General features: G+C 38.3%; 1 protein-coding gene across 5 annotated transcripts in view; it reads right to left on the bottom strand.

Moving 5' to 3' along the window:
• Positions 1–24,292, bottom strand: part of PCDH7 (protocadherin 7) — a 249,151-nt gene that overhangs the window by 122,329 nt on the left and 102,530 nt on the right. For 2 of the 5 annotated variants that reach the window (XM_064149110.1, XM_064149109.1), the window contains one exon: positions 8,469–8,685. The exons of 1 other annotated variant lie outside the window; for it this stretch is intronic. In XM_064149110.1, the coding sequence (XP_064005180.1) occupies positions 8,469–8,685 (217 nt within the window). The remainder of the gene's footprint in view (positions 1–8,468; positions 8,686–24,292) is intronic. 2 more of the 5 variants (XM_064149111.1, XM_064149112.1) reach the window with 2 other exon arrangements.

Here is a 24,292-nt window from a genome sequence, read left to right as displayed (position 1 = left end):
ATGGTTTTTTTTTTTTTTTTTAAGGACAGAATATTGAAAATCAGGAGTATTTTAAGATCAGGATAGAGAAAGCAGAAGTATTTTAAGAGCAGGATGTTGAAATGAAGAGTAGAGGAAGCAAACTTGTGATATAGCTTCTGAAAACAGTAAGAGAGTCATATGCTCATATTCGCACTCTGAAGCCTAAAGTGAATTAGAACAAAAACAATGGAAAAGAGAAAGAGAAGAGCAAGAGAAAAACAGGAAATAATTTGTCAAATTTGCTGTCAATGTGTGGGGATGGATTTCCAACACAGAAATACTCTTCCTTTTGATTCCAGCAGACCCAAGTATGACTTAAGCAGAGAAAATCCTGATCAGGATGAAAACAATTCATTTGTGGAATCTCAGAATGACAGATGTTGGAAGGAATCTCTGGAGATGATTGAGTCCAACCCCCAGGCAAAGCAAGATCACCTAGAGCAGGTCACACAGGTATGCAGCCATGTGGGTCTTGAAAGTCTCCAGAGAATGAGATTTCACAACCTCTCTGGGTATCCTGCTACAGAGCTCCAGCACCCTCACAGTAAAATTTCTCCTCATGTTGAGGTGGAACTTCCTGTGTTCAAACTTGGAACCATTGCCCCTACTCCTGTCACAGGACTCCACTGAGGAGACTGCGCCCTTCTTCTGGACACCCACGGTTGAGATATTTGTAAACACTGAAATCAGTCTCCTCCACACTAAAGAACCCCATGTCTCTCAGCCTTTCTGCATCAGGCAGACATTCAGGTCTCTTCATCATCCTCGTAGCCTCTATTGGACTCTTCATTATATCCCTGTCCCTCGTTGAACTGGGGAGCCCAAAATTGGGCAAAACAATCCAGAGGTTGTTCACCAGGGCAGAGTTCAGTTCTGGGGACCTCACTTCAAGGAGGATGTTGAAGGGCTGGAGCAAGTTCAGAGAAGGGCAATGAAGCTGGTAAAGGTTCTGGAGAATAGGTCTGGTGAGAAGCAGCAGAGGAAACTGGGGCTGTTTAGTCTGGAGAAAAGGAAGCTGAGGCAAGACCTCATTGCTCTCTGAAACTCCTTCAAGGAGTGGGGCGTTACTCTCTTCCACCTAATATCAGGTGATAGGATGGCATAAAATGGCCTCAACTTGTGCCAGAGGGAGTTTAGGATGGATATTAGGGAAAACTATTTTCCTTCAGGCATGGTCTGGCATTGGAATAAGATGCCCAAGGAGTCACTGTCTGTGGAGGTATTCAAGAAAGATGTGGAAGTGATACTTTTTATGACATAGTTTAGTGGCCATCATAGAGATGGGTCAATCATTGAACTCAATGATTTTCAAGGGCTTTTGCAACTAAAACAATTTTATGTTTGTACGATTTGATGACATAATGCACAACCTAAAACAACTGCCCATCCTTCTCTAGAATGTTAGTAACCACATAAAGTAAAAGTATAGCTCAAAATAGATCTGAAAATATCTGTCGGCACCAGGGATTTGTAATGGTCAAAATATGCTTCTCTCTGTTGTAAATATACTCTACAAAGGGCAAAGAACTCTTAAAGAAAAAAATGCTACAGTTATGAAATTAGCATTAACTATTTATATCTATATATATATATAAACAAGGGGACACAGTCTCAAGTTGTGCGGGGGGAAGTATAGGCTGGATTTTAAGAGGAAGTTCTTCCCAGAGAGAGTGATTGGCATTGGAATGGGCTGCCCAGGGAGGTGGTGGAGTTGCTGCCCCTGGAGGTGTTCAAGAAAAGCCTAGATGGGGCACTTAGTGCCACGGTCTAGTTGATTGGACAGGGCTGGGTGCTAGGTTGGACTGGATGATCCTGAAGGTCTCTTCCAACCTGGATTCTATGATTCTATATATAAGTCAATAAATAATTATTCACTTATATATAAGTTATAATTAGTTTATTAGCTTATATATATAAATTAATCTTTTTTTTCTCTATGAGGAAACTCACAGACATGTTGGTTAAGGTCATCTAAAGGAAGATGATAAATGATTCAAAAGGGCGAAAAAAAAGGAAGAAAACAGCCGATGTTCTTTGCAGCCAGGCTCATTGCTTACATAAGCCTACACCAGCATAACAGGGATCCCTGCACAGTGTGTCTTCTGGCTTAAAATCTTGGGTGGATTTTTTTTTTTCTCCTCCTCACTTTTTTTTACAGATTTTTTTTTCAGAATACTGCATTCTCAATCGGTTCAAGGTAGAATAGATCACCAAATACATCTGCATTCCAAAATATTTCCAATATATGCTGTCAGCTTTAGAGAATCCAGAGTTCATTGTGTCCCTAATGATAGTTTAGGATTAATCAGGAACAAGGATAAAGATTTTATATATATATATATATATATGTTATCCTACCATTTGTGCAGCACTTTCTAGTATTTTGGATTCAGGCAAGTAGCATAGCATTTATATACGATGTGTAGATATAATTCTATTAACATGTAGATGTAGCAGCACTGAAAGAAGAAACAACTCTAAAAATGAAGTACTAGAATGTAATTACTGTGCTGAAAATCTTTCATAGAATCAACTCATAAATTTGATAACTAATAGGATCACCATGAGACAGCAATGTGCTAGAATGTTTTGGTGAGAAGGATTAGATCACAGGCTATGGAAGAGAAACAGTGCTGATTCACTCATAGGCTTGCTGAGAGGTAGAAGAACAAGAATCCAAACATAGATAAGGGAGTCATTCTTCTTCTGCTGGGGAGCTTGGAGCTGCATTTTTTCTCTCTAGCCTCTCTGCCGTCTCTCTGATTAATCCACTTTGCTTCCTAACCCTCTGGCTGAACCTCCATTCTTCCTTGGGACTGGGGTAAGGTTGAGAGGTGTGGGAGAAGGGGAAAGTGTGGTTGGGAGCCCCTCCTGGGCACTCAGGTTCCTGGGAGGGCTGTTGTGTTTCTGTATTATCTTTTCCCTTGTATATTTCTGTATATAAAAGTATAGACTGTAAATATCTGCTTGTATATGGAACTAAGCTGTAAATATAAGCATCATTCAAATTTCCAGAGCCAGCTGAGTCTAATCTGGGTAATTTCCAAACTGTGGGGAGGTGGGGAACACTCAAACCATCACACTAAGTGAGGCCAGAGTTGGAGTACTAGGTACAGCTTTGGGATCTCAATTTCAAGACAGATAGAGAATTACTGGAGACAGTCCAGAGGAAGCTACAAAGATGCTGAGGGCATTGGAGCATCTCTCTTACAGGGGAGGCCTGTGGCCTTTTAACCTGGAGAAGAGCATCCTGAGAGGGAATCTTTTCAATGCTCAGCAAGAGGTAAAGGGTAGGGGGCAAGAGGATGGGGTCAGACTCTTTGCAGTGGTGCCCAGTGACAGGAGAGGGGACAGTGGGTACAAACTGTAATATAGGAGGTTCCACCTTCTCTGGAGACTTTCAGGACCCATCTGGCTATGTTGTGTGATCAGCTCTAGGTGATCCAACTTTGACAGAGGCATTGGACTTTTTCATCTCCAAAGATTCCTTCCAACCCTCACTGGATAATTATAGAATCACAGAACAATTAGAAGGGACCTTGAAGATCATCTAGTTCCAGTTCTCCTGCAATGGGCAACAACAGCTTCCACTGGACCAAGCTGCTCAAGGCCTTACTGTGTTGGGATTCTATACTTCTAAGAACTTTGCAAAAGATAGGAGGGAGATCTGATAGAAGCAGGTGAATGGACATGGAACAGAACAGTGAAAAATCTAAGCTTAGAGGTCTTATGTGTAGTTAGGAAACTGGAATTAACAAGGAAAGGCTGTATCCTCCATTCTTCAGATTATGAGGATAAATCTCCAACTAACCCTACCTAAACTAGAAGAAACAGAAGTTCATTGAAAGAGAAAAAAAAAAGCTAGAACAAAATAATTCCAATTATTTAAAAAATAACATGCAATACTTCCATGTCCTTCCTTGAAAGGACAAAAGGGAACAATAACTAAACCTGTTAACTATGAGGGAAAAAAAAAAACAACACAACAATGAATAAAAATGAAATTGAGGAGGGAATATTTAGAAATAATTTTTTTGCACTAAGGGCAGTGAGTCTCTGAAACAATCTCCCAGGGAAGTTGTGGATGCCCTCTCTCCAGAAGTCCAGGGACAGCTTGAATGAGGTTTTGAGCAACTTGGTGGAAGGTGTCCGCACACATGGCATGAGGGTTGGAACTGGATGTTCCTAAAGGTTCACTTCAACTCAAAACATTCTATGAATCTATTAATTTTTATATCCTTCAGAGGAATTTTGGTATTGAAAAAATAATCTTCAGACCAATAACAGGAAGTTGGTTAATGACTTGTGATAAATTAGGTTGGTTTTAATTCATCTTCTTAATATTCCCCTTCTTAGCATTCTTCATTTCATTTGCCTTTGCTTTCTTCTTCATATTCCTCTTATTATTTGTATTCTTCTTCTTTGTATTCATGTTATTCTTATTCTTACCATTATTATTTAGAAGATCACAATTTAAAGCACATGCTGACTATTAAGTGTTCGAGTCAGGAGGGCAGGTAATTCTGAGTTTGGGTTTTTTTTTCTAATGTTCCTCTGAGATATGTGGTATTAGGCAGTGTCAAAACCAGAAGGCTATGACTAAAAGACCAGGAAACTCATTTAGCATGGTAATGCCTTTACCCTTGATATACAAACACGAACGTAATAAAAATGTTCTCAGGAAAATTACTGTCCAATTTAGGTGAAGACAGCACCATTCCGACAGCAAAATTGGAGAAGGCGGCTGCACATATGAGCAGAATTTCCTTCTAAGGAACACTCCAAGGGCAGGGGATAAATTAACTCAGAAGTTACTTCTGTTTCTGCAGATTTTCCTAATTAACAAGATCTTTGCATACTGAATTTTCACAGTCAATCTGCTAACATTTCTTTTTTTCTTCTCCTCTTTTTTTTCCTTCTCCCCCTCCCCCCGCATCTGATACCACAGCTAATCATCAAACAAAATTTCCATCTACATCTGACAGTCATGTAGGCAAGGAGGTAAAGTACAGCATATTCTAAGTAAAAACAACCTCCTTTTTTTTTCTCTTGTCCTTTCCATCTTATTTCCTTTATTTTTTCCCTGAGAAAATAGAAAGAGGTCTCTAACCATCAAACAGAAAGCTGAGTTTTCTATTTACTTTGATAGTGAACTCAACATTCTTACATTTGCTTAACTCTAAAAACAAAGGCAAAACACAAAACAAAAAAAATAAACCAAACCTATTTTACTTAGTCAGTTTGGAAGGGAAAAAAAAAAATAAATGAAATACATCAGACGGTTTGGTGCTCTGTGCTGAAAATGCTCATTTCAAACTTGCAAATGAAAGGAATTCCAAAGCAATTAGTTACAACAGCAGAGTTTCACAGTGAAAATAAATAGCAAATATTGGAAATCATAATGTTATTATTAATATAAACTAAGATAGCTTCCAAAATATTGTTTCCAGGGAAAAAAAAAAAAAAAGGCAAGCTGAATTTTCTCTTTACTTTGACTGTGAACTCAATCTTCTTACATTTGTTTAACTCTAAAAAATAACTTTCCTTTAATCATCTTGACATGGAAAGAAAAATAAAATATGAAATACATCAGAGAGTTTGGTGCCCCTGTGCTGAAAATGCTTATTTCAAACTTTCAAATGAAAGGAACTCCAAAGCAATTAGTTAGGACTGCATTGTTTCACAATGAAACTAAATAGTAAATATTTGAAGTCATAACAATTATTATTAATATCAACTAAGATAGCTTCCAAAGTGCTGTTTCCATGGAAAATCTGCATGAACATCCACAATCATACCTGCTGAAAATCTATCCAAGCAAAACCCAGCAGATTACCTAGATTCCAATTAAATGTGACAAATGAACCCTCGACAGATTTCAATTCCAATTCTATTTCTGTCAGAATGATCCGTTAATACTGCAGACGAAATGATCAGAGCTGGAACAATGCAGTTGTGCTCAAAATAGTGAAAAATGCAAGTGGGCTGAAGAATCAGATTGTAGAAAATTCTTACTCAAATGTCAAATATTACATATATATGGGGGAAAAAAAAGGATAATAAAAAAAAAGGTACATTCATCCTGCTCTGTCATTCTTCAGAGATTCATGTTAACAAAAAATCTCTGGAGGCAGGTGACATGCCACTGTTGAAATGTTGGCTTTTAAAGTATGACAGCAGAATCCTGAGTCTATAAAGTATAATTTTCCTCACAATGTCACCCACTTTACAAAACTCTTGGTTCAAGGTTTAATAAAGGAGAGAGAATTCTTGATTACTGCATGCAAGTCCTGCCATTCAATACATATGTGTAGATACATTTCATTTGCATGGTACTTAATTTACAAAATAATATATTTTCCTAGCTCCATATTTCTACCTAGTCTATCCAGACAGTACTGTTTTCATTACAAATTCTTCCTGCAAAATATAAATGATCATCTTTCAAACAAAACAAAACCAAAACCCAAAGTCATCTCTAAAATATTATGATTATTAGATGGCAACACCAGTTCTCCCATCAACACACAACCATAAGCAAACTGGTTTGCTTTAATTTTTTGCCACCACTCAAGCACTTTTAATTTTCAGTTACACTTCAGTGCACTGGCTATCAAATATATCAAAGAGCAGATTCTATTTTAGCTCTAAAGTTTTCCCACTATGGTTCAGGCATACTCCAAGTATTATCTGAACTCAGAATTTCATGTCTAACCAGCAACTGCACTCCTACATATCCAGGGGAATTAACATATGGTTTTGGTTCATTATTTCAACAATGGAATCTTAAGCCAAAGCAGAAAATAAAAGAGCTAATAAATTTAGATATAAATGTAAAGCTAGACAATAAAATAAAATTATGAAGCCAATTTAGACATAAAACCTAGAAAACCTTTTTATTCCTTGCATTTTCCCACTCATTATCTCCCCTACTTCAGACCCAGAAAAATGAAATGTAAAGTGATATATTCATATAAACAACCAAAGAGGAGATATAGACACACACTTATACACACACATAACCTAGTAGGCTTTGGTTTTAGATGGATACTATCAGCTTGGTTTGGGGTCAGGTAGTCATTTGCTGTTTGGATACACATTAGAAGCATGTATAGACTGCCCTAGCCATTTTTCACTCATCCATACTAGATTTGGGAGTATCTTACCATGAATTATAATAATAATTATGGCAAAAAATAATTATGGTCAGTTGGGTCAAGATGTCTGTCTCAGGAAAGACAAAAAACCTAAGCAATTATCCAGTGTTGTAATCTCTGAAAAGCTAAACCATGCATTTAAGCAAGCTAATTCATTCCATAAGAGATGATATCCCCCCACCAATTCTTGCATATACCCACCTATTCCCATTGGATTAGCAAAGCCATTATTTCATCATTTATCAAAAATCCACACATTTGGCATGTAGTAGTTTCTTAGGCAAAAGAAAAGATGATGAGGTCTTTTCCACTGTTTTAGCAAAGCCATTGCTTCACTGGTTATCAAAAATATGTAAATTTTGGAATACAATAATTGTGGGGACAAGAAAAAAGACAACAAAGTCAATGGTTGACTTTATAAACTTTTAGATGGAGTCCAACAAGTGGAGAAGAGTAAAACATTCAGATTTTATGAAATCCATCTCAAATGAAAAAAGTGGGAGTTTTTTTGAGATTTTAAATAGTTTGAGATAGAAAATAAACCCTTTTTTAATGGTTATTTTTTGCAATATCTGCAGAAAAATTGCTACAGAATAAATAAAGATCCAGCATTTCCCCCCCATATCAACAGACCTTTAATTTAAATGAGATATTCTAAAAAGATTGTACAAAACAAAGAGTGAAGAATGGGAAAGAAATCTTTTCTAAATACTAAAGAACAGTATTACTTTGAAAACCTAGATATAATGTTTTTAGGGGGAAAGGGAAATCTCTACAGGTTCTTGTTTTTTTTCCAAGCCCTACTTTCTTTTGCTGATGCTGTATGTGTTGCATACTGTGACATTTCCTACACAGCTGTTAAATAATAATAAAAAAATAATAATGAAAATCTAAACAAGGAAGGAAAAGAGAAGGCATGTCCCTTATGGTCTTTTTTTTTTCCTCAAATGGAAAGTATGGAATTTAACTTAATTACCACCTCCCCAGCCCTCTCTTGGTATTTTTGTTTGGGTTTTGTGTTGTGAGTTTTGTTTTGTTTTCAGTGTTTTAACTGCTTTTGCAGTATGGTTTTTTTAAATCATGATGAGAAAGGAAAGTGCTATTTTTATCACTAGTGTTGTGTTCCATTATTGTGTATATCTGCCTTTTAACAAGCTTTAAAAATCAAATAATTGCAAGTTTAGCTATTTAATGTATTTATTTTATGGTTTGGGACTGACCTTTTCAAAAGTCTACTTTAGTATCACTTGCTAGTGAGATTATGTGTGTGGATGTCGTGTTTGCCCCTACCATTTTCCATATGCTCTGCCTCACCAACACTGCCATCCGGCGTAGTCCTTTCGTAGTTGTCCTCTGGGAGTGGAAGGGCACCCAGTCTTGGCCCTGATGAACTCTTACTGCTTGGTGTTTCTGACTCCTCCAGACCGCTGTCATAGCAACTCTGCAATGACCCCTGATGCGGGTCCTGAGGCTGACTCACAACAGAAAACGTCACTCTACGAAATGGCTGCAAGAGAAAAGATTCTGAATGTCACTGACAAGTTCGGGCTTTCAACTGATTCTTACAACATGACTTAAGCAAACTGATATTTTTTTAACATTTACCAATTTAAATGAAAGCAAACAGCAAGTACAGTCCTCAAAAAGGCTGCTGGGGAAAGTATCTGTGGACTTATATCGTGATGTGCAGTCAAGAACCTTTCAAGTGGTTGCAAAAGATAAGAAAACTGTCTTACAGTCATTTATGAATTCTGGGCAACTCCTCTTTTATTCAGTAGGAGTAAGATGAATGGAGTTGGGATCAGCCTGCAGAAAGGTACTGGAAGTTGTGTGCATGTGTATGGATAAGGATGAGCTGGGACATATAAAACGCTCAGCTGGAAACTGTATGGGGAGTGTCAACAACTTAAACTTGCCCAGAAGGCTTCCTTAAAATCACCTCCTGTGAAAGTTGCTTGGCATGAGAAAGAATTAAAAAAAAAGGGAAAAAGAAGGCAGTAAATAAAAAAAAAATTAAAATGGGGGGAAAGAAGAGGAACAAAAAGGGAAGAAAAAAAAGAGTGGAATAAAAGGAGGAGCAAGAAAGAAGGGAAAGAGAGGGGAAAAGAATGGAATAAAAACATGGAGAAAAAGAGGAGAAGAAGGAAAAAGAAGGAGAAAATGGGGGGGGGGAGAACATAGCAAACAAATACAGAAAGAAAAATTTTTAAAAAGGAAAAAGGAAAAAAAAGGGAATAAAAATGAGGGGAAAAGAAGGGAAGAAAGAAAGGAAACAAAAAAATAGCAAATCCAAATGCAAACTAAGGAGAAAAAAGAGGGGGAAAAAAGATAAAAATAAGGAAAAGGGAATGAAAAGAGGAGATAAACAAAAAAAAATTTAAAAGGAAAAAAAGATGATAATAAAAAAGGAGAAAAATAGGGGGAAAGGAAAAGAAGGGTAAAAAGGAAAAGGAAGTGAATGAAAAGGGGAATATAATGAAAAGAAAAATGAAGCTAGAAAAAGAAGGGAGGGTAAAAAAAGAAGGGAAGGTTAAAAAAAAAAGGAAAAAGAAAAGAGAAAAAGGAAAAAAAAAGGAAAGAGGAAAGAACAAGAGAAAAACAAGCAGAAAAATAAAAAGGGGAATTAAGAGAAAGAAGAAGGTGAAAAGGGGGGGAACTTAGAAGAAGTGAGAAAAAAAAGAAGAAATATAAGGGGGAAAAGACTGAATGGGAGAGAGGAAAGAAGGAAAAGAAAAGCAAAAAAAAAAAAAAAAAAAGAGGGGTGGGGGAAGTGTTAAATAGTTCAGTTTCCTAGTCCTTTCCCTGAAATACTCTGTGTCTGCAGACAGGGTTTGTTGCCAGCTCACTGAACAAAGCCTTTAACGTTTCACCAGCTCAGTTGACACTGGTTTCCACTGGGACTGTGCAAACATGCATGGTGAGAGATTTGTCTCCATTCCAATACTGCTGAGCTCTGAACCCATGGCACCAGTGAGCACCCCAGGAATAGGGTGCTGGGGGCAAGTAGAACATTCAGTGAGAAAACAGGGGAGCCTACTATTGTTTGAGCTACACTGAAGTAAGAATGATATATTCAATGAAAATTATGGAATCCATTTCAAATCACAATACCTTTGGAATAAATCACTGTTCACAAACCTAGAAAACCCACAGATGTTCCAGAAAGCACCTTCTAATCCACCAATAGATTCATTTTATAAGACACTATGCAGACTGATCTTGCTTTTCCAATTTGAGGTCTGAGTGCTGCCCACTTTTGGATTTAGATAAATTTCAAGTCCTTATGATAGGAGGAGATAAAAACATCTAAAACCCCTGTTATGATCACTATAGGGTGAGAAAGTTTATACAAGCCAGAAAGAAAGGAAATAGCAACTACAATCACTTACACAAGCCTTGAAGAATAGAGTCCACAAGACAAGGTTTAATGGCCATAGTGATGTTAAGCTGAAGGTTAGACTCAGTGATCTTGGAGGTCTTTTCCCATTGAAACAATTCTATGATTCTGTGAAGTCATGCACAGAATGCCAGGTTACAAGGAACACTAAGTACCATCTGACCCAACCTTTCATCAGTAAGTCAACAAGTAGAGGTATGGGAATTTCAGTTAGGATATTTAACCTTTTTCTTTTTCTTTCTTTTTTTCCTGGAGGATGAAAAACCTTATATAATACTAAGTCTCCCTGCCACAGGTAGATGAAAAATTGGTTGCTATAAGACAATTCTAAGAGAAGAGTCATGAGATTCTACATGGGGAGCTTTTCGCCTTTGACAGTTTCCTTCTGTTCTTTAGCTGCAAAGGGTTTTGATACCAAATTAATTTTAGAGCTAATGAAAGAACAGAGAAGCAAAAGAAAGAAAAAGGAATAGAGTGAAGGCACCTTAAAATAATTTAGAATTCCTGCTTCCTTTGCTAATGTGGAAATAGCAGAAACCACGGAGGAGGGTTAGAACTGCTGTCAAGATGCTTGCAGTGATAGGAGAATCGGCAATGGCTTTGAGCTGGAGAAGGATAGATTTAGATTGCAGATTAGGATGAAATTCTTTACCATGAGGGTAGTGGAGCACAAGAACAGGTGCCCAGGGAGGTTTGTGCATGCCTTCTCCCCGAAGGTGTTCAAGGCCAGGTTGGATGGGACCTTGTGTAGGTGGTCTAGCAGGAGGTGTCCCTGTCTGTGGCGGGAGAGTTGAAACTAGATGATCCTGAATGTCTCTTCCAACCCAAACCATTCTATGATTCTATGAATCATTCCCTTCAAGGAATATTCAGAAGGAATCACTTTGCTGGACTGAACAGGAAGCCTAGAAGCTTTCCTAGTAGTTTTGAACCATTATGGAAGTATAAAGTACTTTTTGCAGCATTCTGTCCTGCAAGAAGTTTGTATTTGTATTTTTATATTCAAAGAACAGGTGTTTAAAGGTTTTTGTTTGTTTGTGGGGGGGCTCTGTTGTTTGAGGTTTTAAATTATTCTTATTATTGTTGCATTTTTAATAATTTCCTCAAAGAAGTAACTAAATCAATTCAGAAAAAGGTAACATTTTTGCTCTGTGATATGGTTTTACACGTGAGGAATCAAATTCTGTCTTTTTGTTTTTTAACAGATGGAATTAAGGATTCCTCTCCATGTATTTTCCTTAGACTTTTAAGTCTTGCACATTTAAAGATGTGCAAGAAAGGGCAATATTTCATAGGTCTGTTGTTTCTTTCGAATAAGACTATTAAAAATACATGCAAATAGAAGTTGAGGTTTCAACACTGTAGTAATATAGTCACTCTTATTATACTGACCAAGCTCAGAGGATCTTTCCACTATCTTGATGCTGAACTTACATTTATTTCTTCATATTATTACTACAGTAGCTGGTCAAGTCACCCCTAGGCTTTCCTGTAGCCCCCCACTTAGGTATTGGAAGGCTCCTAAAAGGTCTCCATGAAGTCTTCTCTTCTCCAGGCTGAACAGCCCTAACTCTTTCAGCCTGTCACCATAGAGGAGGTGCTACAGCCCTCTGATCATCTTGGTGGCTCTCTCAGGGCCCACTCCAACAGTTCCATGTCCTATTGAAAGACTGCTCTTGGAAAATACAGATTCACTTAACCTGCCAAAATTGCTACTATAAAATAAATTATATTTCTATTACTAATTGGAAGCAGCTCAGGGAATTGCCCAAGGACACAGGAAAAGAACTTCTCATCATTAAGAAACAGTGGAATTGACTAACAGATTTTAAAAACAGGAATAAGAAAATAATGCACACACCATCATTTACCATCTCCTTTACAGCATATCATCCTTCCTGATATGTCAAGCAGTCATAAAATTCTTAGGGTTGGAAAAGATCTTAAAGACCACCCTTTACAAAATATAATCTGGATAAATATATTAATATTCTTATTTATCAGTCATAAAGCATACTGAGTTTATATATTTTAATGATTAACACTATTATGGCTCTAATTTTTTTCCACACCTAAAATATGCTGATGTCTCAGAGACAAAATAGATGAAAGCAGAAAAACATGGGATGGTTTAGTGGTCATGAAGGTGTTGGGTAGAAGGTCTGCCTGGATGATCTTAGAGATATTTTCCAACCTTAATGATTCCATGATTGCTCTAAAATGACTCTAAAAACACTTCTTGTATATGTGTGTGCATGTTTGTGTTTATGTAAGTCATGTCAGAGCTTTAATTTTGACTAACAACACTTAAATTAAATGAGATTTAATCTCTATCAAGAAAGCCTGAGCAGTGGAATGTTGATACATAGCAAACACTCTTTATTCATCAGTTGCTATGAATGTGAAAAAACCCTCTCAATAAACATTCTTCATGTACTCCAGTCTTCGTTTTGATCTTCCTATGTAAAATACAGAATCAAAGAATGGTTTTCATTGGAAAAGACCTTTAAGATCATCGAATCAAACCATTCTCTAACTCTGAGTCCACTTCGAAACCATGTCCCTCATCACCACATCTCTGCATCTTTTAAATACCTCCAAGGATGAGGATTCGAACATTCCTCTGGGGAGTATGTCCCAGACTTTAAAAACCCTTTCCATCGAGAAATAGCTCCTAAGAGAAAAGCAAAATCTCTCCTGGTGCAAATTGAGGTCCTTTCCTCTTATCATATCTCTTGTCACTAGGAAGAAGACACCAACACCCACCCGGCTCCAATGTCTTTTAAGGGAGTTGGAAAGAGCCAGAAGGTTTTCCCTCAGCCTCCTCTTCTCCAGCCTGAATGACCCTAGTCTCCCCAGCTGCTCCTCACCAGACTTGCTCATAGCCTTCATCAGTTTCCTTCCCCTTTTCTGGACACGAGCCTCAATGTCATTCTTGAAGTGAGAGCCCCAAACCTGAACCCAGTACTTGAGGTGTGGCCTCATCAAAATGAGTCCATGGGGATATTTGCTTCCCTGGTCCTTGCTGGCTGCACTGTTGCTGAGACAGGCCATGAAGCTATTTGCATTCTTGGCCACATGGGCACACACTGACTGCTGTCAACCAGCACCCATAGGTCTTTCTCTGCTGAGCAGTTTCCAGCCACTTGTTTCAATCCCGGGCTGTTAGTGGAGTTGTTGTGATATAAATGCAGAACCCAACACTTGGCCTTGTTGAATCTCATCTCACTGTCTCCAGCCTGTCCAGGTCCCTTTGCAAAGCCTTTCAACCCTCAGGCAGATAATTATTCCCTCACAGCTTAATGTTATCTGCAAATTTGCTGAAGTTGTCTCCATCTCCTCCTCCAGATCATTGACAAAGATGACAAGGAAAATTTGCCTCAGCACTAAGTTTTGGGGAATGTAACTGGTGCCCTGGTCTGAGGTTTCAAAGAACAGACCATATTAATGAGACAAACAGGAGGTAAGGAGGATGAATGCACTTATTGCAATTCTCAAAATAAGGATGCAAGCTGGACTTTAAGGAGAAGCTGACTACTACCTTATAGTTTTGCTTCTATTCATTGGTACAAATCCAAGAGTACCATTTCATAGCAAAATAGACATGAGAAATTTTCAAGTGTTGACAAAATCAGGCACATACCCACGAGGCAAGAGGAGAGGGTTATGCTGAGCTTTATTGATTTTCAGTGCACAACATTAATACAGCTCCATCTGCCAGCCCTGGGAATCAACATGGAAGAGCTGTTTTTACACAAATAAGCCCAGTAGCTCTTTGATTTGTCCTTAACAGTAAAACGGCAATCTTAAGCCTTTCCTGGCCCCTTAGCAAGGAGAGTCCTTACTAGATATGCACTTAGAAAAATGACAGGATACAATCTCAAGGTGCACTAGGAGAGGTTTAGATTGGATATTAGAAGAAACTTCTTCACTGCTATCTGATAACAACATATGGACTTATTCCTAATTATACCTGATCATGAAGATGAGCAGAAGAGGCCCGACAAGAAAGATGGAGAGGAACTGTTTCCAAGGACATGTAGCAATAGAAAAAGAAGCAATGATTTTAAGCTGGAGAAGAATAGATTTAGATCAGACATTAGGAAGAAACTCCTAATGAGGGTGTTGGAACACTGGAACATGTTGCCCAGAGAGGTGTTGGAGGCACCATCCTTGGAGACACTTGAGGTCAGGCTGGTGAGACTCTGAGCAACCTGATCTAGCTGGGTATGTCCCTGCTTACTGCAGTGAGGTTGGACTAGATCACCTTTAAAGAGCCCTACGAATCCAATGCTTTCTGTGATTGCATAGTCTTTGCTAGATTTGTATTTTGTAGGTTACTACCAAATACAACAGAATGACAGGAAATGGCCTCAAGTTGCACCAGAAGTTTAGAATGGATATTAGAAGAAATATCTTCACTGCTATTTGGTGATAGCATATGGAATTATTTCTAATTATATCTGATCATGGATGTGATCTGGAATGTGTTCAGAGAAGGGTGATGAAGCTGGTGAGGGGCCTGGAACACAGCCTTGTGAGGAGAGGCTGAGGGAGCTGGAGTTGTTTAGCCTGGAGAAGAGGAGGTTCAGGGGTGACCTTATTGCTGTCTACAACTACCTGAAGGGAGGCTGTAGCCAGGTAGGGGTTGGTCTCTTCTCCCAGGCGACCAACAAAAGAACAAGGGGACACAGTCTCAAGTTGTGCTGGGGGAGGATCACAATGTTCAGATGAGTTTTGAAAGCCTGCAGACATGGAGACTTCACGACCTCTTTGGGCTGCCTGGTGCAGTACTCTGCCACCACCAAAGCAAAAAAAAAAAAAAAATCTCCTTCAGTTCAAGTGAAACCTCCTGTATTTTAGTATGTACATATTGCTTATTGATTGTCTTATCACTAGGCATCACTGAGAAGAGTCTGGCCCCATCCTCTCACCTCTGACCTTTAACTATTGATTTGCATTAACAAGATCTCCTCTCAGTCTTCTCATCTTCAGGCTGAAGAGCCTCAGGTCTCTCACACAGCCTCTCTTCCTAGGACATCGTGCTTTCTGTAAAACTGTTCCTATCAGTTTTCCTATTCTGTGGGTATAAATTCTGATGCATCTGGACTACAATACTATAATAGAAGAGTTAATCTTTTTTTGTGTTTTATGGAGAGCTCAGGTTGCAACCATCAACCCCCTCTCAGCCAACTCATTCTGGACACAAAGTGGATGCACTAACATGTAACTACAAGAAAGAGCTGGCAACTCTCTTCACTAGTTACTTAGCACATAGACAAAAATAGAAGGATTCCATCAGGCCTTCCTGCTGTCACAACACCTACATCCCATAACAATCAGGATTTTCAAAACATTTTAAACAACTGTAAAAATAATTCCAATAAGAAAATTAGTCATAGAATGAGAGTGTCAAAGAATTATTTTGGTTGGAGAAGGCCATCTCTGAGATCATAGAGTGCTATATATTAAGAAGCATAAAAAATTAACCCACACTCAATATCAAACCAAAACAAATTATATATACTTTTGAATATTTATACTCATTTTTTTCAGCATTAGCTTGGGCACTACTCAAAACCCCAGAAAATCAGGAAATAGGGTTCTTATTTTTCCTTAATTCTCAAATTATGTAAAGTCTTGGGTTATTCGTGAAGACTGCAATTGTCCAAAGAAGCAACACTGGAGAACAGAATTGTTTTGGTTGGAAAAAAAAATCTAAAATATTTGAGTCCAACTATCAACCTGACACTACTGTGGCCGCCAAACTATGACACAAAGTGTCAAGTTCAAATGTTCTTTGAACATCTCCAGGGACAGAGACTCCACAATCTCCCTACACAACTTATTCACAGCACCATCTACGTCAACCCAAGACCACCTAGTCCAAGCCCACTGCTTGAAGTAGGGCAACCTAACCCACTTTTCCAAGGGCTGTAGTCAGTCAGGTTTTTAACATCTTCAAGGATGGAGATTCCACTGCATCTCTGAAGAGAACATCATATTTGATTAACTTAATGGATTTTAAGAACAGGAAAAAAAAATATAGCCACACTGTGCTGTTCCATTATCCTGCCCCTCTCAGAGTTAAAATAAAAAAGGGCTTTGTTACATTGGAATGGAGTTTCCGAATTTCAGTTTGTGCCAAAGCATAAAAAGCCCTGATGATGAGTCAAACCTAAATAATATTCTCATTCCTATCAAAAGAAAGTCAATCAATGTCAAGCTGCTCATAAGCCTAACAGAGTGTCTCTGAGATATGTACAGGTAGATCTGAAAAACAGGCAGGAGAGATGCGTCAACTCATCACAGCAATTCAAAGTGTTTCTTCAGAACTTGAATTTTGATAAAACATGTCATTACCCTTTTCTTTCTATTCATTCTTAATTGCTGGCAGCTACTTGGAAGCCAAACAAAATATTAATGAACAATTGCTGTTCAGCAAGAATAGTTCCAACCCACACAACTCTTTCCCCCATTCAAACCACATATTTTCACTCTTCTACATTTCTATCACTGTGGTTAATATGAAATTGGCAGGAAATTAAATTAATAAGGCAATATTGTTCAATGAGAAGGTTGAAGCACCTCAGAGAAATATTACAACAGAAGAGTAAAAGAGGAGAGATAAATGTAAGAATAACCAATTTGTTTTTTTTTTTTTTTTTTAATTTAGCAGGAAAGATGTTTCTTCTATTATCCAACCTAAACCTCCCTAGTGCAACTTGAGGTCATTTTCTCTCCTCCTGTCACTTGTTACTAAGAGATCCATCCCCACCTCACTCCAACCTCCTTTCAAGGAGCTGTAGAGAGCATTGTGGACTCCCCTCAGCCTCCTCTTCTCCGTACTAAACAATCCTAGTTCCCTGAGCTGCTCTTCACCAGACTTGTTTTCCAGACCCTTCATCAGCTGTTACCCTTCTCTGAATCCACTCCAGCACCTCAATGTCATAGAATCAACCAGGCTGGAATAGACCTCCAAGATCATCCAGTCCAACCCAGCACCCAGCCCTGTCCAATCAACTAGACCATGGCACTAAGTGCCTCATCCAGTCTTTTTCAGACTACCTCCAGGAACAGTGACTCCACCACCTCCCTGGGCAGCCCATTCCAATGCCAATCACTCGCTCTAGGAAGAACTTCCTCCTAACATCCAGTTTATAACTCCCCTGGCACGACTTGAGACTGTGTCCCCTTGTTCTGTTGCTGGTTGCCTGGGAGAAGAGAGCAACCCCTACCTGGCTACAGACTCCCTTCAGGTCACTGTAGACAGCATTGAGAGCCTCCTCTTCTCCAGGCTAAACAACCCCAGCTCCCTCAGCCTCTCCTCATAGGGTTTGTGTTCCAGGCCTCTCATCAGCTTTGTCATATTTCTGGGGGTGAGTGGCCCAAAGCTGAACATTAGGATTTGGTATGCAGGAATAACTTTTATTAGTCTATTTTACACCAGGGGCTTCTTCACTGCAAAATTTAAACATTCATGTTACATTCAGTGCTTTTCTCGAATATCATCTCTTAACTGTTATTTGGATTTGTCTTCCTGAATCACAACAGCAGAGCAGCCTAAAATCCTTTTCTTTCACCTAGCTAAGTTCATTAAGTAGATTCTTAATAAGTCTTGTCTCTGCTAAAATAAACAAATAAAAGGCATGCCCATTATTTCCATGAATATAATCAGAGAAGACACCAATAATAGTAAGAACTTCCCTTTCTCCATGATACAATACACCTTTGTGATAAGATCCTGATACCAAAATACAACACACCAATTCATTTAGCAAAACAAAACAAAGTCTACAAGGCCTTTAAGCAAAGCCAACATTCTTAACGTCTCACAAGACATCTTCTTGGTAGCTATTGAAAAACGAGCAAAAAGAAACAATAAATGGGAATTTATAGTGGAGATGGTCCAAATAGTTCCATTATACTCATAAAAATATATTTTTGTTATCACTTCAGTGTCCTATTGTTTGAGAACTCTAAGAATCAAGCATTTATGAGCCTGAAGTTCTCTCTTGTTTTTCTGCTATAAGACTTTGTCTGCCAAAGAACAATTATTACATTAAAAAATATTTTAATCCTATTTCTTTCTACTTTTTCTCAGAAAAAAAAATCCTATTTTTTTAATGTAGATTAAACACAACTTCAGTGCAAGCAGTGCACCACCTCCCTGTGCAGCCCATTCCAATGGCAATCACTCTCTCTGGGAAGAACTTCCTCCTGACATCCAGCCTATACTTTCCCCAGCACAACTTGAGACTGTGTCCCCTTGTTCTGTTGCTGGTTGCCTGGCAGAAGAGACCAACCCCCACCTGGCTGCAGCATCCTTCAGGTAGTTGTAGACAGAACTGAGGTCACTTCTAAGCTTCCTCTGCTCTAGGCTAAAAAATCCCATCTCCCTCAGCCTTTCTTCTTGAACAAGCTGATCTAGTGGGAGGTGTCCCTGCCCATGACAGGGAAGTTGGAACTAGATGATCTTGAAGGTCCCTTCTAACCCAAACCATCATATGATTCTATTTGCATATCTCCTCTATAAGACTTCAAGTGCCTGGTTGATGAATGTATGTGCATTTAATATTTGGTCCTTTTTCTTTCAAGAGCTACTGCTGAATTCTACTAAGTTTTGATGCTTTAGCTTTCCTTGTTCATACAAGGCCAAAGTATTTTCTTGTGAGCAGCTACTAAAAAAGAAATTCTTCTTAGTAATATTAATTATTAAACTTTTTAACAATGATGGCAGAGAAAGTAAATCAAAAGGTGAAACTTAAGACCCAAAGGGTCCCACTTCGTGGCAATGGATGTATTAATAATTCAAATCTTTATTGATGGTTATTCCCCCACACCCCGTTTATCTAATGAGTTCTATGCAGAGCACTGCGGTCTGTTAGCAATATTTGCAAAGGATTTTCCTCTAATCTTAGTAGCAGGAATATTTTTCATTACTTAGAAGATGATGTTGCTTCTTGTGCATGAATGCTTCGTTAATACTAAAGCCTGATGTTCTGAAAGGTTCATATATGCTGCAGCTATCTGGATCTGAGATTTCAGTGCAGTTCTGGCCAAGATCCCTTTGCAGACAAAATTTCTCTTTGTGCAGGGAAACAAAACAGAGAAAGTGTTTTGGTTTTTTTTTCATACATGCCTATGTCTGCATTAGCAAATAGAGATCAATTTCTGAAGCTCATTCCTTCTGTGAGCTGAAACATTCATGTGGATTCACCTGAAGTGCTGTATAGAATATGATAATTTATAACTCTTGTGAGCTCTTCTTTCCTTCTAAAGGATTTCTCTTTATACATAGAAATTTATATATATATATGAAATAGAATGCCGTGCCAGAACCTCAAGTAATATGTGTATAAATAGGAGTATTACCTAATTGTGTTAATTGTCTCTACCACATCATATTTTAACACACTTGGATTACTACAGGATAATCATTACACATCCTATGAAAAATGTGTGTAGACAGTATTTCTAGTTTCATCCTGCATCTAAGGGTAGCTTTGCAGAAATGGCTTTAGAAGGAGGATTATGAAGGCATGGCTACCATTTTAGTGACTCATAACTAAAGTATTATCATCTTTTTCCTTTCAACACATTATAGTTGCAATGTTCTAGATTCAAAGAAGCTTCTGAGGATCTTCATCCATGTATCACAGAATCATAGAATGGTTTGTTTTAGAATCATAGAAGAGTTTGGGCTGGAAGAGTCCTGCAAGATAATCTAGTTCCAACACCCCGGTCACAAGCAGGCACACCTCCTGCCAGACCAGCTTGCTCAAGCTCACATCCAACCTGGCTTCCAACACTTCCAGGACTGCAGTTTTCACATGTTCTCTGGGCTACCTGTTCCAGTGCCTCGCCACCATCATGGGAAATAATTTATTCCTCACATCTCATCCTAGTCTAGCTTCTTCCACTTGAATGTCATTACCCCTCATCACTCCATGCCTTTGTCAAAAGTCCCTCTCCAGCTCTTCTGAAGCCTACTTCAAGTACTGGAAGGCTGCTACAAGGTCTCACTACAGCCTTCTCTTCTCCAGGTAGAGCAAGTCCAACTGTTTCAGCTTGTCTTCATAGCAGAGGTGCTCCAGCACCCTGGTCATCTTTGTGATGTACTCTGGACTCACTCTAACAGGTATTAATAGTCAAAATAGAAGTATTTTGTAACTAGTTATCATAAAAAATGACACCTCCTCAATTAAAAGCATCACTACTCCAGTAACATTTCACCACCAATTTAACAAAGTTGAAGTGCAGAAGTTCAGGTGTTAGATTAGTATGCAGCCATATATTAAAAATGGAAAAACTCTTTCTTCAATTGATGAGAGTAGCATGCATGTCAGTGATGAGAACTGCAGAATGGTTCAGTGAGTCCCTTTTAAAAGATTCAGGTAGTTTTCTCCAGTTCCTTCCAAGATATTTTTAGCAAAGCTGAGCTATGGCAAACATTTATGGATATTTCTTTGCATTGTTTTTATTGCTTGTAAAGAAGATGCATGATTTTTTGTTATCAGAAGCATGCATTTGCTAAAGCTTATGTTCCTCTAGGCTCTTTAAGGCATTCTGAAAATTAAGTAGTAGAATGATAAATACTCCAGGCTTAGGAAATGGTTAGTTTTGATTTCACTTCTCAGATAAACACAAGGAACAACAAAGGATTTATGATACAATTGTGTTATGTAGGTGATGAAGGACAAGTTCAAATTACAGAACACTAAACTCAACATTTTAGTTTGTCACTGCATAGTCATCCCTGTCATAATCATTTACTTTTTTTTTTATTCTAAGAACATTCTGAACATGCCTCATGAATGCACTGTTTTGAGGCTTTAGATCGAATCTCAAGTCCTACAAAGAGTTTTACTTTGAACTTTGCAAATTTCAGGATTAGTGTCACTACTTTTTCTTCATTTACATCATGTGAATAAGAAAGAAGAGGAAGGTCAAACCTTCAAATTTTGTAGGTCAATGTTCTCTTGTCTGGCTTTAGGCATCTGTTCTTTTCTCAACTTATACTAGGATGTTTGGCTTTTTCCAAACAGAAGAACATGACAGACAAACAACACTTTTATGCCTGCAGACCTGCTTGGATGAGGCAGCATGCACTTCAGAAAGCCAGCTGGCATTAGCAAGAACACTTTCTGGTCAATGTCCTCTAAAGATAAAGAAGTATCTATCTCATCAAGAGCAGACCCATATTGCAAAGTCCAGAATTCAGTGTTGCTCTCCTTTATGATTGCTTCTATGGCTGCCACTAAGCCATCTGGCCAACAAAATTCTTTAGCACTCTATCAGCTTTATGTCTGTTACTTTCAAGGCACAAATATTTACATTTAAGGTCTGGCAGAAAATTCTCCTCCATAAGTGGTAGAAAAAAGATCTTTCTTTTTCCAGTTCAGCACAAACAAAGGGAAAAGTCTGGGGAGATGTAATGGGAAAGAAATTTTGAGCAGAACTTCCTTGTAAAAAAAAAATCAGGAAAAATTTCTTTCCTGAAAGAGTGGTCAGGCATTGGAACAGGATGCACAGGAGGTGATGGGGTCACCATCCCTGGAAGTGTTCAAGAACTGTTTGGACATCTTACTTTGTGCTATAATTTAATGACCATCATGACAGTGGGCTGATGATTGCACTCAATGACCTTAGAAGTCTTTCTCAAACGAAACAATTCTATGCTCTTTTATTTTTTTTTTTAAGTGAAAACCTAATTCAAGATTCATAGAAACATATAATAGAATCATGAAATGGTTTGGGTGTGAAGGGACCTTCAAGATCATCTAGTTCTGAATTCCCCTTCATGGGCAAGAACATGCTCCACTATACAAGGTTGCTCAATGCTCTGTCCAACCTGTCTTTCAACACCTCCAGGAAGGTGGCATCCACAACATCCCTGGGCAACCCCTTGCAGTGTCTCACTACTCTCCACTTAAACTCAGATCTCACAAAATACATGAGCCTATTTCTTAGGTGCTACAAAGACTTAGTACAATAATTAATAATGCAACTCTTACCTTCTTGCTGATACAGAAATAGGTTCAGATAAAAAAAATAAACAAAAAACAACAACACAAACCCAACTTGTTATATCTGCTATCCTACAGCTATTCATGCATCTCTAGTTGTTTTTCCAGTATGCTAGAATCATAAAATTGCTTGGGAAGGACCATAAAAATCATCTAGGTTCAAATTCCCCTAAAATGGGCAGGAATATTCCAGGTGTTGGAACAGGCTGCTCAGGAAGGTGGTGGAGTCATCATCCCCAGACATGTTAAAAAAATGTGTGAACATAGCACTTTGGGGACACAGTTTCCTGGGTGTGGTGGGTTTAATTGTTGGACTTGATGTTCTTAGACTTCTCTTCCAAACAAAAACATTCTATGGTTTTAGGATCCAGTGGTCAAAACTGTGTAGTTAGAGGGAAATACAGCAGATAAAATTAATAGATTTGCCTATGATTTTGTAATTCTACCTCCTACTAGGCCAGCTTGCTCAAGGTTTTCATTGGAGAAAAGAAAAACATCATAGCTGCCTTTTTTTTTATTTGAATATACATATGTTCCTTCTTTTGGGGTCATAGAATCGTGCAACAGTTTTTGTTCAAAGAGAGCTTAAAATCATCTAGTTCCAACCTCCCTGACATGGCATGGATGTCTACTACTAGACTAGCTTGCTCATGTCCCCATCAAACATACTTTACTTGCAACAGTTTATTGGGGTTCAACACCTCTACCATTAGCTCCATCTCTCTTTATCACCCATAAAGGATGATCTTAAAAAAAGAAAAGAGAGAGGGGAAAAAAAAAAAAGCCCCAAAATGAGCAATTGAATTTTAATGTATTTGCAGCAGCAAGCTGATACATTGCTTGTTATTTCCAAGTCACTCTCTTTTCAAGCCATTGTAATTTGAAAGTAAAGCCTTGGCAGCAATAGACCTTGAGTCTGCTAACCTATTCTCCAACATCTGAGAATAAAATAGGAACACTTAACTCCAAAACGAGCAAGCACATAACATGTGTTTCCTGGGTAGGATGGGTCTGGAACAAATGAACAAGAGAGTATCTGATAAGGGTTTAGGGGGCATAGTTAATTGTTAACCTCAGCTAGTGTGAGTCTCTGTTGTTAAAAATGTGTGTTTTCAAATTCCCAAGGTCAGGAAACATCCTTATGGAAGGGGGTGGACAGAAAAGATGAAACAGTGCTGAGAAATACTATGAATTTACTGAAGTACTCAAAGCTAGTCCTTAAGTGGAGAAGGTGTATTTAAAAATACAAACATTTAAAATATGTAATGGAAAAAGCATGGAGAACATGCACTGAAAAGTATGTTTTATTGGATTAAGTCTGGAGAAAGGAAGGCTGAGGGCAAATCCCATTGCTCTCTACAACTCCCTGAAGAGGTTGGAGTGAGATGCACGTCAGTTTCTCCTCTCTAATATCAAGTGATAGAATGAGAAGAAATATCTCAGTTTGCACAAGGTGAAGTTTAGGCTGCATATTAGGAAAAAAAGTCACTACTGCAAGAGTGGTCAGGCATAGGAACAGGCTGCCCAGGGAGGTGGTGGAGTCACCATGCCTGGAGATGTTTAAAACCATGTAGACATGGCACTTCAGGATATGGTTTAATGACCATGGTGTTGTTGGGTTGACAGTTAACTTGATCATCTTAAAAGTCTTTTCCAGCCCTCATGATTTTATGATTTTAAGAGTAGTT

This window comes from Pogoniulus pusillus, chromosome 9, assembly GCF_015220805.1.
Source record: "Pogoniulus pusillus isolate bPogPus1 chromosome 9, bPogPus1.pri, whole genome shotgun sequence".
NCBI classification, from domain to species: Eukaryota; Metazoa; Chordata; class Aves; order Piciformes; family Lybiidae; genus Pogoniulus; species Pogoniulus pusillus.
Note: the sequence above shows the minus strand (reverse complement) of the source record. Positions and strands in the feature narration are given on the sequence as shown.